The 13,647-nt window shown below is 37.4% G+C and overlaps 1 protein-coding gene across 1 annotated transcript in view; it reads right to left on the bottom strand.

The window, feature by feature from the left end:
- Nucleotides 1-211: 211 nt before the first annotated feature.
- The window catches only part of GSTCD (glutathione S-transferase C-terminal domain containing), a gene marked incomplete at its 3' end in the record, with an annotated part of 74,401 nt that continues 60,965 nt past the window's right edge, over nt 212-13,647 (bottom strand). The window contains exons 9-12 of the mRNA XM_082316468.1: nt 11,336-11,469; nt 9,522-9,552; nt 5,255-5,324; nt 212-348 (exon numbers count right to left, since the gene is read on the bottom strand). Coding sequence (XP_082172594.1) covers nt 212-348; nt 5,255-5,324; nt 9,522-9,552; nt 11,336-11,469 — 372 coding nt within the window. The remainder of the gene's footprint in view (nt 349-5,254; nt 5,325-9,521; nt 9,553-11,335; nt 11,470-13,647) is intronic.

The raw sequence follows: 13,647 nt of genomic DNA on the forward strand, positions 1-13,647 counted from the left end.
AACCAAAAGTTGCTTAATGACACATAACAAGTACAATTTGTGATGCTCTGCATGCAGTTTGCTTTCTAAGACTTTTTGTGCTGCTTCCTCTTCCCAAAGCAATAGGTGCAAGATGCATGATGTCTGGTTCCCAGCTACGCTTGTATCTGCTGGATGTCATTACATGCTGAAGATTTATGTTCAGCTTCAAATCAAATGCAAGTTTCGCACTCTACGTAGGGATGCCCACAAACATATTGTTCTTTGGAGAACAACTCTCTGGCTCCATAGATATAACTTGAACAGAGTAGTTATGTTCTTCTGCAGCCCACGCCCGATCCAGATCCACAAGCCCCATACACTGTTTTCCTAAAATTAGAGCAAAGGGAAGCATGGAAACTCTAAAAACGTAGAAACATTATCAGAAACGTGCACTTCAATATTCAATGTTAGGAAAACACATCACTAAGTCATCTAAAAAATAAGTTCCAAATTTACTTAAAAACTATATTGATCTCTTTTACTTCAAATAGACAGTGATTAGCAGTTCTAAATCACATCTGTGACTTGTAACCCTCATTTAGCAAAGCGCTTGAGAAGGATTATTGACTCTTTATATATGGAGAAACATAACAGGCACAACTATTTTTAAGTATTATCAAAACTTACAGAAAAATGCATGCATTAATGTAAAAGCCACAGGAAGAAAAAAAAATTGATAGTTCACTCCTTAGCTTTCTGAATCGCCAAACTTCTACTCCCTTTAAAACCGTAACTGTTTTCCTCCTGTACTTGATCCAAAATCTGAAAATCTCTGATTACTGAATACCAATAAAGGACTAAAATACCGAACAGTGATCCAGTGTAATTGATTTGAAAAATATTAATGTAACTGCTTATAAACAAAAATAATAAATTACTAATAAAAACTAATCTTATCTCATTTACTTGCAGAAAAAATGGGAAGGATAAATTCAAGGTTTTTTTTTTCTGCTGAGAAGTTTGTATTATGATACAGCCATGCCAAGATGATGGGGCCATTTATCTTCACATATTTACTTATTATAATTGATTATTATGTTCTGAAATACAGAATTGATTTGTCAAATCATATTTTCAGCAGTTTGAAGCTCCCTTGCAAGAAAGATTTAGCACCTCCCTGAAATGTTTTATTGCTAATAGTCATACAGTCTCAAGTCACGAACAAGGCACGATCGTGCTTCAGTCCCCAAGGTCAATGATCCTACATGCACAATCCTGCTCCAGTGTCAAGGCCAGTGATCCTACATCTTTTCTTGTTCCTGACAGAATTGTACAGTTAAATATATTTGGGGTCTGAGATGACACCAAACTGGGCGGGAGTGTTGATCTGCTCGTGGGTAGGAAAGCTCTACAGAGGGATCCGGACAGGCTGCATCAATGGGCCGAGGCCAGCTGCATGAGGTTCAACAAGGCTCAGTGCCAGGTCCTGCACTTGGGTCACAACAACTCCATGCAGTGCTACAGGCCTGGGGAAGAGTGGCTGGAGAGCTGCCTGGCGGAAAAGGACCTGGGGGTGCTGGTCGACAGCCAGCTGAATATGAGCCAGCACTGTGCCCAGGTGGCCAAGAGGGCCAACAGCATCCTGGCTTGTATCAGAAATAGTGTGGCCAGCAGGACTAGGGAAGCGATCATCCCCGTGTACTCGGCACTGGTGAGACCACACCTCGAATCCTGTGTTCAGTTTTGGGCCCCTCACTACAAGAAGGACGTTGAGGTGCTGGAGCGTGTCCAGAGAAGGGCACTGAAGCTGGTGAAGGGTCTAGAGAACAAGTCTTTATGAGGAGCAGCTGAGGGAGCTGGGGTTGTTCAGTTTGGAGAAGAGGAGGCTGAGGGGAGACCTCCTGAAAGGAGGTTGTAGTGAGGTGGGGGTCAGTCTCTTCTCCAGAGTAACAAGGGATAGGACGAGAGGAAACGGCCTGAAGCTGCACCAGGGGAGGTTTATGTTGGATATTAGGAAAAACTTCTTCACCAAAAGGGTACTCAGGCACTGGAACAGGCTGCCCAGGGAAGTGGTTGAGTCCCCATCCCTGGAGGTGTTTAAAAGATGGGTAGATGCGGTGCTTAGGGACATGGTTTAGTGGTGGACTTGGTAGTGTTAGGTTAACAGTTGGACTCCATGATCTTAAAGGTCTTTTCCAACCTAAATGATTCTATGAAGGGAAGAGACAGGAGCACTCATTCTGTTTACCATCAGGGTACAAGTCTGGCATTCTGAACTGCCCTCTGGAACTGCCTGCCTCTCTCCCCTGTACATATACAGAGCTTGAGTGCCTGTTATCATTACAAGCCCTGGTATGCGTCTGTTGGGTGCCTGTAGAAGTTTTGGGTAGGTGGCACTAACATGCCCCTCAGCATCCTTGTATTTCAGAACAGCTGGTGCACATCATACTTTAATACAGTACTAAGCCCAATCTCTTCTGTCTGTCCACGGTGAGACGATGGCCAGAAGTATTTTCTCCTCAGCTGAATTCTTTAGTTACAAAAGAAATTCACTACTTTGACTTCACCAACATTATGACATTTTGACTCTGTTCTGTTGGTGGCTTGGAATTTTAGAAGAGTAGTAATTGGGAAGGAGACAATTTAGAGACAATAATAAGGTTAGGCCTGAAAAAGAACTTTCCAACTCAGTCCTGTATAGATTTATATGTTGCAGGGAGAAATCAGCAGTTCATATAACCACCCAGGATAGATCTCTGTAAATTACTTCTTGTGGCACTATTCTCCTACATTTGTGGTTTCATAAAAAAATCACCTTTTGTGACTGGTTGAACAAAATGGCACGTACACGCTCCTGTCACTGACAGCAATATCATTATTATTCAAAGTGTACACACTAAGGGGGAGTTGGGATTGTCACAAGTGGGGCCTGGTTTCCTGGGTGCTCTCAGTAAGACTGTGTGAAATACATGGAGCAGTTCTGTGATCAGATAGAATAAATCAGGTACGCTGTAGCGATGTTCACAAAACCATTCAGTATGTTTGCACTCAGGTCCCACTGCTGCATATGGTAGATAAAACACACATGTCCGTTGAAAATGAGAAACAGAGCTTTGTTCATTTAAGAGAGAATTGCTGTGTGTAGCGGAACCGGGTTCAACTGCCTATCTTTACATTCACAGATACTACAGAAATTGGTGATAACTCCTTTGAGAAACGTGTTGTTTCAGCCATGACAGTCACAAACAGAATGCTGTACTTTAGTGCTTTAGGGGCTTACAGGTAATGAAACAAAATGATTTGTCACTTCACTGAAGCTGCATAAATTCAGTGGTAATTACTAAAATACAATTTACAATACCATCCTTAAATATTCAAAAAGTAGCAGAACGAGCCATTTTGCCACCATTTACAACAGAAAAGAGAAAGTCTCCATCTGTTCAGGAATATTTTCATTAAATGAAATCCACATAGTTTTCTCAATACCTGATGATGCATTGCACAAAATTAAACAAACAAAAAAAATCTCACCATGGCTGTAACACTGATCTGATTCAATCTTCAATTATTTGTAAGCAAAACTTAAAAGTACCCCAACAAGATTGCCATAAAACCAGTTTCAAAGCTGAAACAGAACACTGAAATCGGAATGATCTTCAATGAAACAAATTAGTATCACATGGAACTTAAAGAAAAAAGAACATTCTTTAAAATAGAAGAACCAATGAGGTAGGGAAAGGGAGAGAAATGATTTATGTTTGGTTTTTTGTCAGGGCAAAGCACATAAAAAATTTGTGAAAAAAAATTTGCAGTTTCAGAGACAGAGAACAGGTAAAAGTTACAGTCTTTCAAAAAAGTTTTTTGGGTCCTTTTCCAGTTTTCAGTCCACCTGGCAAGGAGCAGAGGACAATGTGGGGTGCTACACTGGTAACTGAACACTGCTCTTATTTTTTTCAAATACTGTGATGATAGCAAAAAAGCCAACAAATTTATTATAAAATAGATATTGTTATCTCAGAATCTGTATTATTTTCTTTTTGTGCAGTGAGTATAGGAAATACTTTGAATTCTTCAAATTAAGCTTTTTAAAAACATTATGATTATTTGCCACTACTGCTTTAATATACTTTCTCGGTGTTTCTTGCAAGCCAAGAATACACAGTTATTGCATTCTGAGAGTTCCCAGCCCCTTCTGTCTTTTCTGACCTGGAAGCTAGTTTATAGCTTCCATCAGAACATTAATACCAGACAGAAGCACATTATACCCTTTTGTAAGTCAAAGGACACTAGAATATTGCACATAATGAAGAAATGGCTTTACTTATTCCAAGTATTTGAAGTACTATGTATTTTGCTGCCTTTCTGAGTAAAGAAATTCCTGCTATCTTAATGATAGCTCCTTGCATTTCTTCTCCTCAGAAATCATTGACACCTGACCAAGAAAGTAAAATCTCAGGGATCAACTTACTTTGGCCATTAATTGCACGGAAATGACCCAACAGAAGGCAGCTGCTCTTACTCAGAATGGCAATAAAGTACAAACCCGAAACAGAACCGACTACTGAAAGGTAAAAATTGAGTCATGCTCTGCTGTAGCTGTAACATAAGTTTCCCCACAATGGGAAAGCTGGTACCCCAGCTAAGGGGTAAGCCAAACTGTGTTCTTGGCAAAGTCTTCAAATTATAAATATTATTCACTATTAAAAAAAAAAAATATCCCAGAAAATCTTCTGGGTTTTTTTTCTAAAATTATTACCATGATCCTAATAATGAGGTGGGTCAAACAGGTTTGTCTGTTCTTAAGCCTGCCTGTACCAAAGCTAGCCCAACTTCTGCAATTTAGCCTTATTGTTTCCAGCTGGCATTACATGTTTGCCATTCTAAGAGAGTTATCACCAGCGATTACAAGCAGGACAAAGGGTGCACACTAAAAATCACTACTATGAATAGCCTGTGCATTTAATGTAAGATAAACTGGCAATAGCAGGATGTTAGTGAACTTTACAAAGACCTCATTCTTTTCAGAGAATGGTGGGAGAAAAAAAGGTGAAGCAACAAAAATCAGTAAAATGCAAACCCTCTATCTCATATTGATAATTTTGAAAGAAGAAAAGAGTTTCTATACCATAGTTGAGAACAGCAAGAGGCAAAATGTGAAGAAACTCAAATTTTTCAAGTGTTATGTGAAGATAGCAACTTAATGCCCTGTTCATAATTGTACTACTTCTTCCTTTACGTATCAAGGTAAATACATTACTGAGATCATTTACGCAACAGCTGCAGAAATTCATACCAATAAGCCTGCGTTCAGGTGGAAGCTGAACAGCTGTCTGATCTGCAAATCTGCAAAGGATCATATGCTCCTAGGAAAAAAAAAAAAAAAAAGAAGAAATTTGGTCCAGTAGCATTTCCCTCTTCCAAATAAAGTAAGAAAAATCTAATTAAATATTTAAAAGTATTAAAAATGCTATCAAGTTGAAGACTGTATTTCTAGAAAAATTATCTGTGTGCAAATCCTAATTTTGATACTGCTTGGGCTTGTAAATATGTGTGTAAATGAAGTGTTTGTAACCGTGACCACATTTCTACTCATGAGTATTTGTTTCTTGCTAAAATTTCTCTAATTCTCTGCAGCAGTTGAATTGGATGCAATGTATACAAGATAGCATTCTCCAAAGACATATTGCAGACTAATTTTGCCTTCAATTACTGATGAGCAACACAGCTGCCTTCTGGCACAATCACCATAGGGGAGCATCTCTGCATCAATAAGCAGCAAAGACAAAATTCTTAAATAGGTGATTTGAGCTACTGCACATTTCTCCCAATCAGTGATTTTGAATCCCAGAAGAATCACCTTGTGGGTCAAACTTCCTCTGCTCTGCCAAACCCATTCAAGATCAACCCAAAAGATCCTGAAAGCAAGATTGATCGTGAAGGCAAAAAATACCTGGCTGTGAATAGGAAAGTTTCCTACATCAAAATGAGCACAATTCACTTTCAAACTACCCCTGTTCCACTTAAAGTTTCTGCAGAGGCTTCTACAACAGCTGCTGTTGGTTTCTTCCTGCCTTGTCCCCCAGGGGCATGGTGCAGTGAAGGGTTAGCCCCACCACCTTACTCCCTGCTTAGATCACTACACAAGCAGGCAGAACCCCATCCTCGTTTGCCTTCAAAAACCACCGCCTATGCTAGCATAACGGTTTCTCAAAGACCAGCCAAGCTAAGGCAGGCAAGTTAGCCAGATGGTGAGAGAAAAAGCCTTGAAGGTGTAGCAATGAAATTAATGCTCTGATGACAGTGGTGCTCTTTGGGACTGCTGCAATATTAAGTACAGGACAGAGTAAATCAGAACCATTTGAGAACTGTACAACATTCCCAAGTCTCCTATAATGTCATGGGGAGAAAACAGAAACGGACAATGACAAAAAGTGCTCTGCTAAGCAAAGCTTCCAGAGCTATAGTTCTGAAAAAAGGACATGTGTCTTGCATCAAAAAGAAACCTTTTTTTTTTTTTTTTTTTTTTTTTAATTCTTGTCTGATATAAAATGATGATTTTAAAGGTTTGGTTCCTGTAACAGACGGAGAGAGCAACTTCGCCTAAGGATACTTCAGCTTTCTTCAGTATCCTGAAGTAAGGATACTTACTCCAGCTTTTTATTAGGGAGACATAAACATCCAAAAGTCTTCATTTCACAAAAAACCTGAATGAAATCCCATCTTCATATTAAATCAAGAAGGTAACTCCCTCCACAGTACAACCCATCCAATTAATAAATTTAATAGACACCTGACCACAAAAAAGTTTGCCCACATATTATGAAATAAAATATTATTGTTACTTGATACTCAAATATTACTCCTTTAAATAAATTTACAATATCTTGAGGCAGGGATATTTGTTCCCTAGTACAGCTCATTCACATGAAGGTTTTCAGCTCGCAGCTCCATAAGAAATATGCAAGCAAAATGAGAACATGTTATAACATGGTTAGGACTTAAACATGTTATGCCCAGTCCATTCAGTTCAGATATGGCTGTTTTTGTAGTACAAAGGAGATGAAAACGTTAAACCCAGATGTCACTACTGGAGAATGGAGAAGGAGAGCCACAGGCAATGTGGCTGCTGTTAGGAGAGAAGAAGCAGTGATAGGCAGCTTGGGGAGAAAAAGAGGGATTCAGAGGAGATGGAGAAGATCCACATTAGCACAGAACCCTTAACCAGCCTTCAGGCACCCAACACAACCCGGCTCTCTGCAACATCAGGTTCTCAGCTCATCCAACTAGACCAGCCAAGGTAAGCCTCACCACTTAACCTGAAAATCTGGACTGACTCTAATGCCTTGGCTTCCTACAGAGATGATCCAGAAAGTTAAACTAGAGCCCAAGTTATGACTACATCGCATCCCCGTGACACAGTCATTAAATTGTCACATTCCCTGTTGGCAGGAATAATAAAAGCATTTCTAAAATAATGACGGTAATTATAAACTGCCCAAACTTTGTGTGTGCATGAACAGTTAACTTGCTTACTAGAACACCCATGCCTTCAATTCCTATTAAGTTTTCAAAGCTGTACGTGCAAAGTTATTCGGTTTTACTTTCCAATTCTCCTATAGGGAGAGTGTCTTGACAAATAAGAGTCTCAAAATGTATCATGGTAGAAATCTACAGCTATCATAACCTTATTCTTTGGAGCTATAAACTAATCAACTACAGCATAATGTTCTCATCAAAAAAGTTTTGGAATTGCCAGACTTCTGGATGTCTTTTTAGATCTCACTGAAATGAAAGATAAGAGAAATGAATTTAAAATGGGAACTGGAGGGGGGTGACACAGACAACGTCTGGCTAACACATGGCAGCTCTGGCTACTAGCCAATAACCTGTAACAATTTATTAATATGAAATATAAAAATGCATATAGCTAGCTGTATAACAAAAGTTATTTATAACTAGGATTATTTGAGGCACCAACCAGCCTAGACCATTTGTCTTACATTATTAAGAGCAGCAATATTTTTTAGCATTGTCCTTGGCCCCTGTGCCCTTCTGCAACACAAATAATAAAATGCTGGAACTTCTATATGGTTGATAAAACCTCTGTGGAATAACAGATTAAGAAAAAAATTCACTGAGCTTTAATGAGATTACATACACTATCCTGATCTAGGCATCCTTGACCTTATAGTTGTCACCATGTCCCTCTGTACTGTCAACAGGTCTGCTTTTAATAATACGTAGGTAAATGAACTTTTTCTGAACTGAAACCTGAGTTCTTCATGATTATGCGTTACAAACATATAAATATATTGAAAAGAATGTTAAATCAAGGGAAAAAATAATGGCAGGTCCAAATCCACTGTGCCGCTTTTATCATCTCAATCTGTGGTCATTTATTTCCATGTAAATTAGTAAAGCGTACATAAACCAGACTGTCATGAAGATAACATTAGTGTATTACCAGATAACTGAACTTCCCTATATAAGATGGCCGGAAATTTTCTGAATTTTTTAAATGCTCTCTTACTTGAGAATTAAAAAGGATAATCTCCATTTTCCTGCTACATATAGCACCTGTGTTATGATCATTGTCCCAAATAACATTTGGATATTAGAAATACCATCTTTCTCTCATATTTCTGTTACAAAGGATTATTCTGCATCTCTAAAACTCATTTTCTATATTGTAAACACCAAGACCCTTGTCTAGGATTTGGCATGTAAAGTTTCTATATAACCTTGCTTCTCTCAAATGGAAACATTTTCTTTCCATGCCACATTAAGTGCATCTAACCTTCAAATTTCTGGTTGCTCATCACTAACTAGTTTAAACACACTGGACAAAGCTTAACAGATCAGTACCTGTTGTCTGCTGTCCACCTCTCTGCTCTTGTCCTTTTTCACTCCCCTGTTATCTGTTATCTTCATTCTGTCAGATCTGCATATCTCATTGATTCTTTCTCCCACTTTTCTCTCAGACAATCTCCGCACAGACCCTGGCTCCCCCCAAGGTCAAACCACATTTGAATATTTTTTAAATCATTTTGAATAACGTTTTTAAAACAATACTGCATAAAATTCTTGCGGATGAGTATAAGCTCTTCATACTCACTATGTCCAGTCTTCTAGACATAGAGGGAGAAATCTAATCTTTATCAGAAAATAACATCTGTAAAATCAATAATTTTACCTAAAAAATAATCAGGCATCTCCACAGTATAAACAGTTGTATTTAAGACCTAAATAAATTGGCATCCTGTAATTGTTAGCTGATAAATGTTGAAGTATCTTAGGAATGGCTCGCTTGCGCATTATGATAAAAAAAAGTTCTTTTGTGGAGAAACTATTTAGTTTTATTGAAGAAAAAAAAGCCTTAAAAAATGGATGGTGGAGAGAAAGCAACACAATGACATCTGCGCTACTAATGGACATTTCACATAACACATGCTCCTCCTTGCAATTAAAAGATAACCACTTATATTTCATTTGATAAGAAGACTCAGTGAAACGCAGGAAACTGTACATAACCCTCCCTCTCCCCCAACCCTTTTACATACCTTGTAGGACAAAATTTCTTTGAACTGATGACTGAAAAAAAAAATAGAGCAATTAAATCAACATCGAAAAAAAGCAGAAGTGGAAAATAGAAGCAATCATTACATACTTGAACATATTTTAAACAAAACAGCAATATCTGTATCCTGCAGAAAGGCATTCAAAAAAACCAGTAACCATTACAGTTCCAGTTCACTGGAAAAGTGCATTTGGTGTCTTTTTTTTTTTTCCTATTGTATTATTCATAAAAATTCTCTCTTTAAATCATTATAAATGGTAACATAGATTTACTGACATTTCCACATCGTCACATAAATATTTCATATTACATGTACACAACCTCTAGACATGCCTATATTTTGTTTGTGTCACAGAAGTAAGGTGCCTCTACAACGGAATTCAGTATAGAGCACAGGCAATATGGGGACATAGGCAGGCTATCACGTTTTATGATCATATAAAATGAAGAAAAAAGAAAAAGCAAACCTTAAATGTAGCTTGAGCTAGGGTTGATATGTTATGAACCAAATAACTTTCTACATAGGTTTACAATGTTAGATTCAAAATTTTAGCAAACACAAAACCATAATTTACATTCTTGCAGCATCTACAGCAACAAAAGTTTTCTAACATAGTGAGCATTTCCAGTCTTCATGATCTAAAAACTAACTGGTCAAAAGTTAAACAGTACCCAGTCAATTTTAAAACAAGTCAACAGAGAAGTGCTATATGCCTGCTAACTTTAGACGGCTTAAAATTTTATTGCCTCTTCCTTAAGAATATTTATTTATTTTACTGTGTCACAAGAGAAAACAAAAAGGGACACACATAAAGAGATGGAAGAATCAAACTGACTAAGAAAATACTGTTAAATGCAAAGTTTCTCAAACTGACAAATTCTAAATATTTACTCTCCACACACTTCTGTAACAGCACACTTTGATATTATACAAAAATATGAAAAATATTTAACATGGATGCATAAGGTTTTTTAGATTTGTTGATTCTTTTTAGAACAGCATGTTTCAGTTTCTTATTTTAGCAAATATGTACCTATGACAGTGTTGTAATTCCTAGCGGAATTAAATCTAATTCATCTTGGACATCCAAAATGCACAGCTCAGCTTTATGAAAAAACCCCACAACCCTCTTCCCCTATCTACTTCTGCCTCAGAAAGCTGTTAGCCTCTTATCTTCTGCCACTTTATGCTTATCTTCTACATTTTATTTATATCAAAGGCATTAAAATTCTTAAGCCTAAGATATATAAGTATCACCAACATGGTGGATTAGAAGACGACAAAATATCTACACAGTCCATTGAAAAAGTATTAAAAATATGAACTGAAATACAGGAGAGCTTGTCTACTTGGGAATAAATCAGAAGAGTTTCACAAGTGGTATAAAGCAGACTCGTTTCTTTAAGTTGATTGGTTACATCTTTCTCCAACATTAAAATGTCAATTCCCCTTCTTACAGTAATTTTCATGAGTTTTCTATTAACTTTGTGATTTCAAGGTACAAGGTCTGCATATTACATAGACTCCCACGTACTGTTTCTACTGTGTTGATGGTATAAAGTCTTCCGAACTATGAATAGATAAATCCAGGAAAAAAAAACACCCAGGAATTACCGATCTGTCTCCCTTTCAGGATGGGTTTGCAAAGAGAAACAGGAGGAAACAGTTGCATTACAACTGTGAACCAATTTAGCCTAGATACTTGCAATGATCTTCAATTGATTAATTCTGTACTCTTTTAGTATTCCTTCATTTAAGTTGATATTTTAAAGTTTATCTTGTTAGCTTTAGTTTACCTTCGTGGATATTTAAACTTCACTGTGTTTTGAATGAAGCCATAGCAACAAGGGGAGATGACAAAGGCTGCTCGTGCCTTGATGCAGTGTTCGATCACCATGTCTGTTGCCACACCACATGCATGCAGAGCCACCTACAGTGTTAAAAACAAAAAACCAAGCAAATTCTTTATAGCAATATTCTATATACAATTCTGTTGCAGGATTTTTTTTGGTTGACTGAGTTACTTAAATATATGAGGAAGTTTTTGCAGTGAAAGCTGTTATGCCAAAGGCCTGGCCCTTAATTCCTCAGTTTTTCATTCCTCTCCTTCATATCTATGCTGAGGAAAATGTATGGCCTATTCCATTAAGAAGGGAATCATCAACACCAAACAAGGGTCACTTGCCAAAAGCACTCAAAAGGGAGGTACACTGCATCATGATATCCAACCCATGAAAAATAAAGCTCCAGAAAAATATTAAAACCACTGTGGTGGTTAGTCAAAAGTCTTTGTCAAGCAAAAATGACTTAGAAATACAAAGAACTATTTCAAAACTGGATTTCAACCTAGCAGTAAGAGAAGTAACAGATATACCTGAAGGTCACATTTAAAGGACAACATTTAAGCATAAATTTTGATCATTTGATTGTAAGGTACTGAGTGAAAACTTTAGAAGACAAACACTGAAGGGGCGGGGGGGGAGGAGGAACATCAAATACAACTTGCTCTCCTTTTTTTTTCTCTCCTTATTCTTTTCTTCCTTTTTCTTAGTGATGGGCACTCAAACTAAAATTAGAATGTTATTCAATCACAACAGCTACCTGTGAGCGTTGATGTGTGTTTGGGCAACACACAAGTTGTACCCAAATTCTTCATGCTCTACTACAGAAAGGCAAGTTATTGCTGTACTCAATATATTGCAAGGGAAGGCAAGCGGTTCTCTCCTGTGATACCAAATGGCCCCGGGTGAAATGGAGGCATTACCTTCTCTGCCTTCTTCCATGTACTCAGTAGCTCAAAGAGTAGGCCTGGTGCATACACATTGATCTAAGTTTTCATTAAACTAAGGATATTTTTGTGGCACATTTTTAATTTTATGCAGCGGTGCGGATTTGTAAAACTGCATTCTTTTCTTTGCTTTTCGTTCACTGTAAATTTAGGAGAAAGGTTTAAAATTGCAAAGCTCAGATTTCAGGGTTCAAAGTTGTTCTTCACGGTACAGCAATTGGAAGATAAAAACTTTGCTCTCAGATATAGATTAAAACAAGGACTTTTTTTGTTTGCACACTGCCTGATGTAAGCTCAGCTGAGCAGACCATTAATCATCAACTGAACTATAACTGCATACAGATGGTAACAAATATTCTTGTCTCAAGCAGAACATTGAAAATTAATAAGAAAATAATTTCACAATGGAAGTTTTCTGCTTGTATGAAATTAACAAAAAAATAAAACTAGTTTAACATCAGAGATAGATTCTTAATATCACAGCTATTAGATTATCATAGAATATAATTATAGTTACTTTCCCATCTATCCAAGCAGAAAACAAAGACCTCTGCTTTGCTTGTATGTTTGGAAAAAGAGAGCTTAAAACAGCAGTGGATAAAACCAGTAGCTTTGCTGAGCTGGTATGAACTTTTACAACAACTGATTTCTTCTTTGGGTTTCTCAGAATCAATTTAGTGAAGTGAAAAATCACAAGTAAAATTCAAGACAAAGCTTTCTCAGGATATCCTATGTATTAAACTCCCTATCTGAAGCAAAATAAAAAGTGAGGACTGCTGCAGATAATGCATTTAGTTCATAAATCCATACATCTACAGACACAGGAAAACAACGTGGCCCCTGAAGAGAGCAACAGAGCTAATGCAGTGTGAGACCATTGCCCTGTATTACTCCTCCAGTGCTGCAACCCCCCCGGACCGCCTACTGCACACAGAAAAGCGAAGGGAAAAGAATGCTTCATGAAACCTCAGGTTCACTTTAGTGATCTTAAAAAGATAAGAACTCAACAGACTCAAAAATATACGCCCCCCCCAATCAAACCTTAAACTTTTCAACTTCTCACAAATTAGCTGAGATACTCTGAGTACTCCATAAGTATTAAAAACAACTAAGATCTCAAAGACTCCTCTGAGTGTTGGCATGTAAATGAACACTGCATGCAAATATTTGGAAAGCTTTCACTTTTAGATTGAAATCCTTTATTACGACTGATGTACATAATAAACTGCCATTTATTATGGCGCTTGTATGACAACATGTAATATTAAAATGTAATAGTAAGTCTGGCATTAAAACAGGTTGTTTCAGAACCTTGATCTT

This window comes from Platalea leucorodia (assembly GCF_965183815.1).
Source record: "Platalea leucorodia genome assembly, chromosome: 6".
Taxonomy (NCBI): domain Eukaryota; kingdom Metazoa; phylum Chordata; class Aves; order Pelecaniformes; family Threskiornithidae; genus Platalea; species Platalea leucorodia.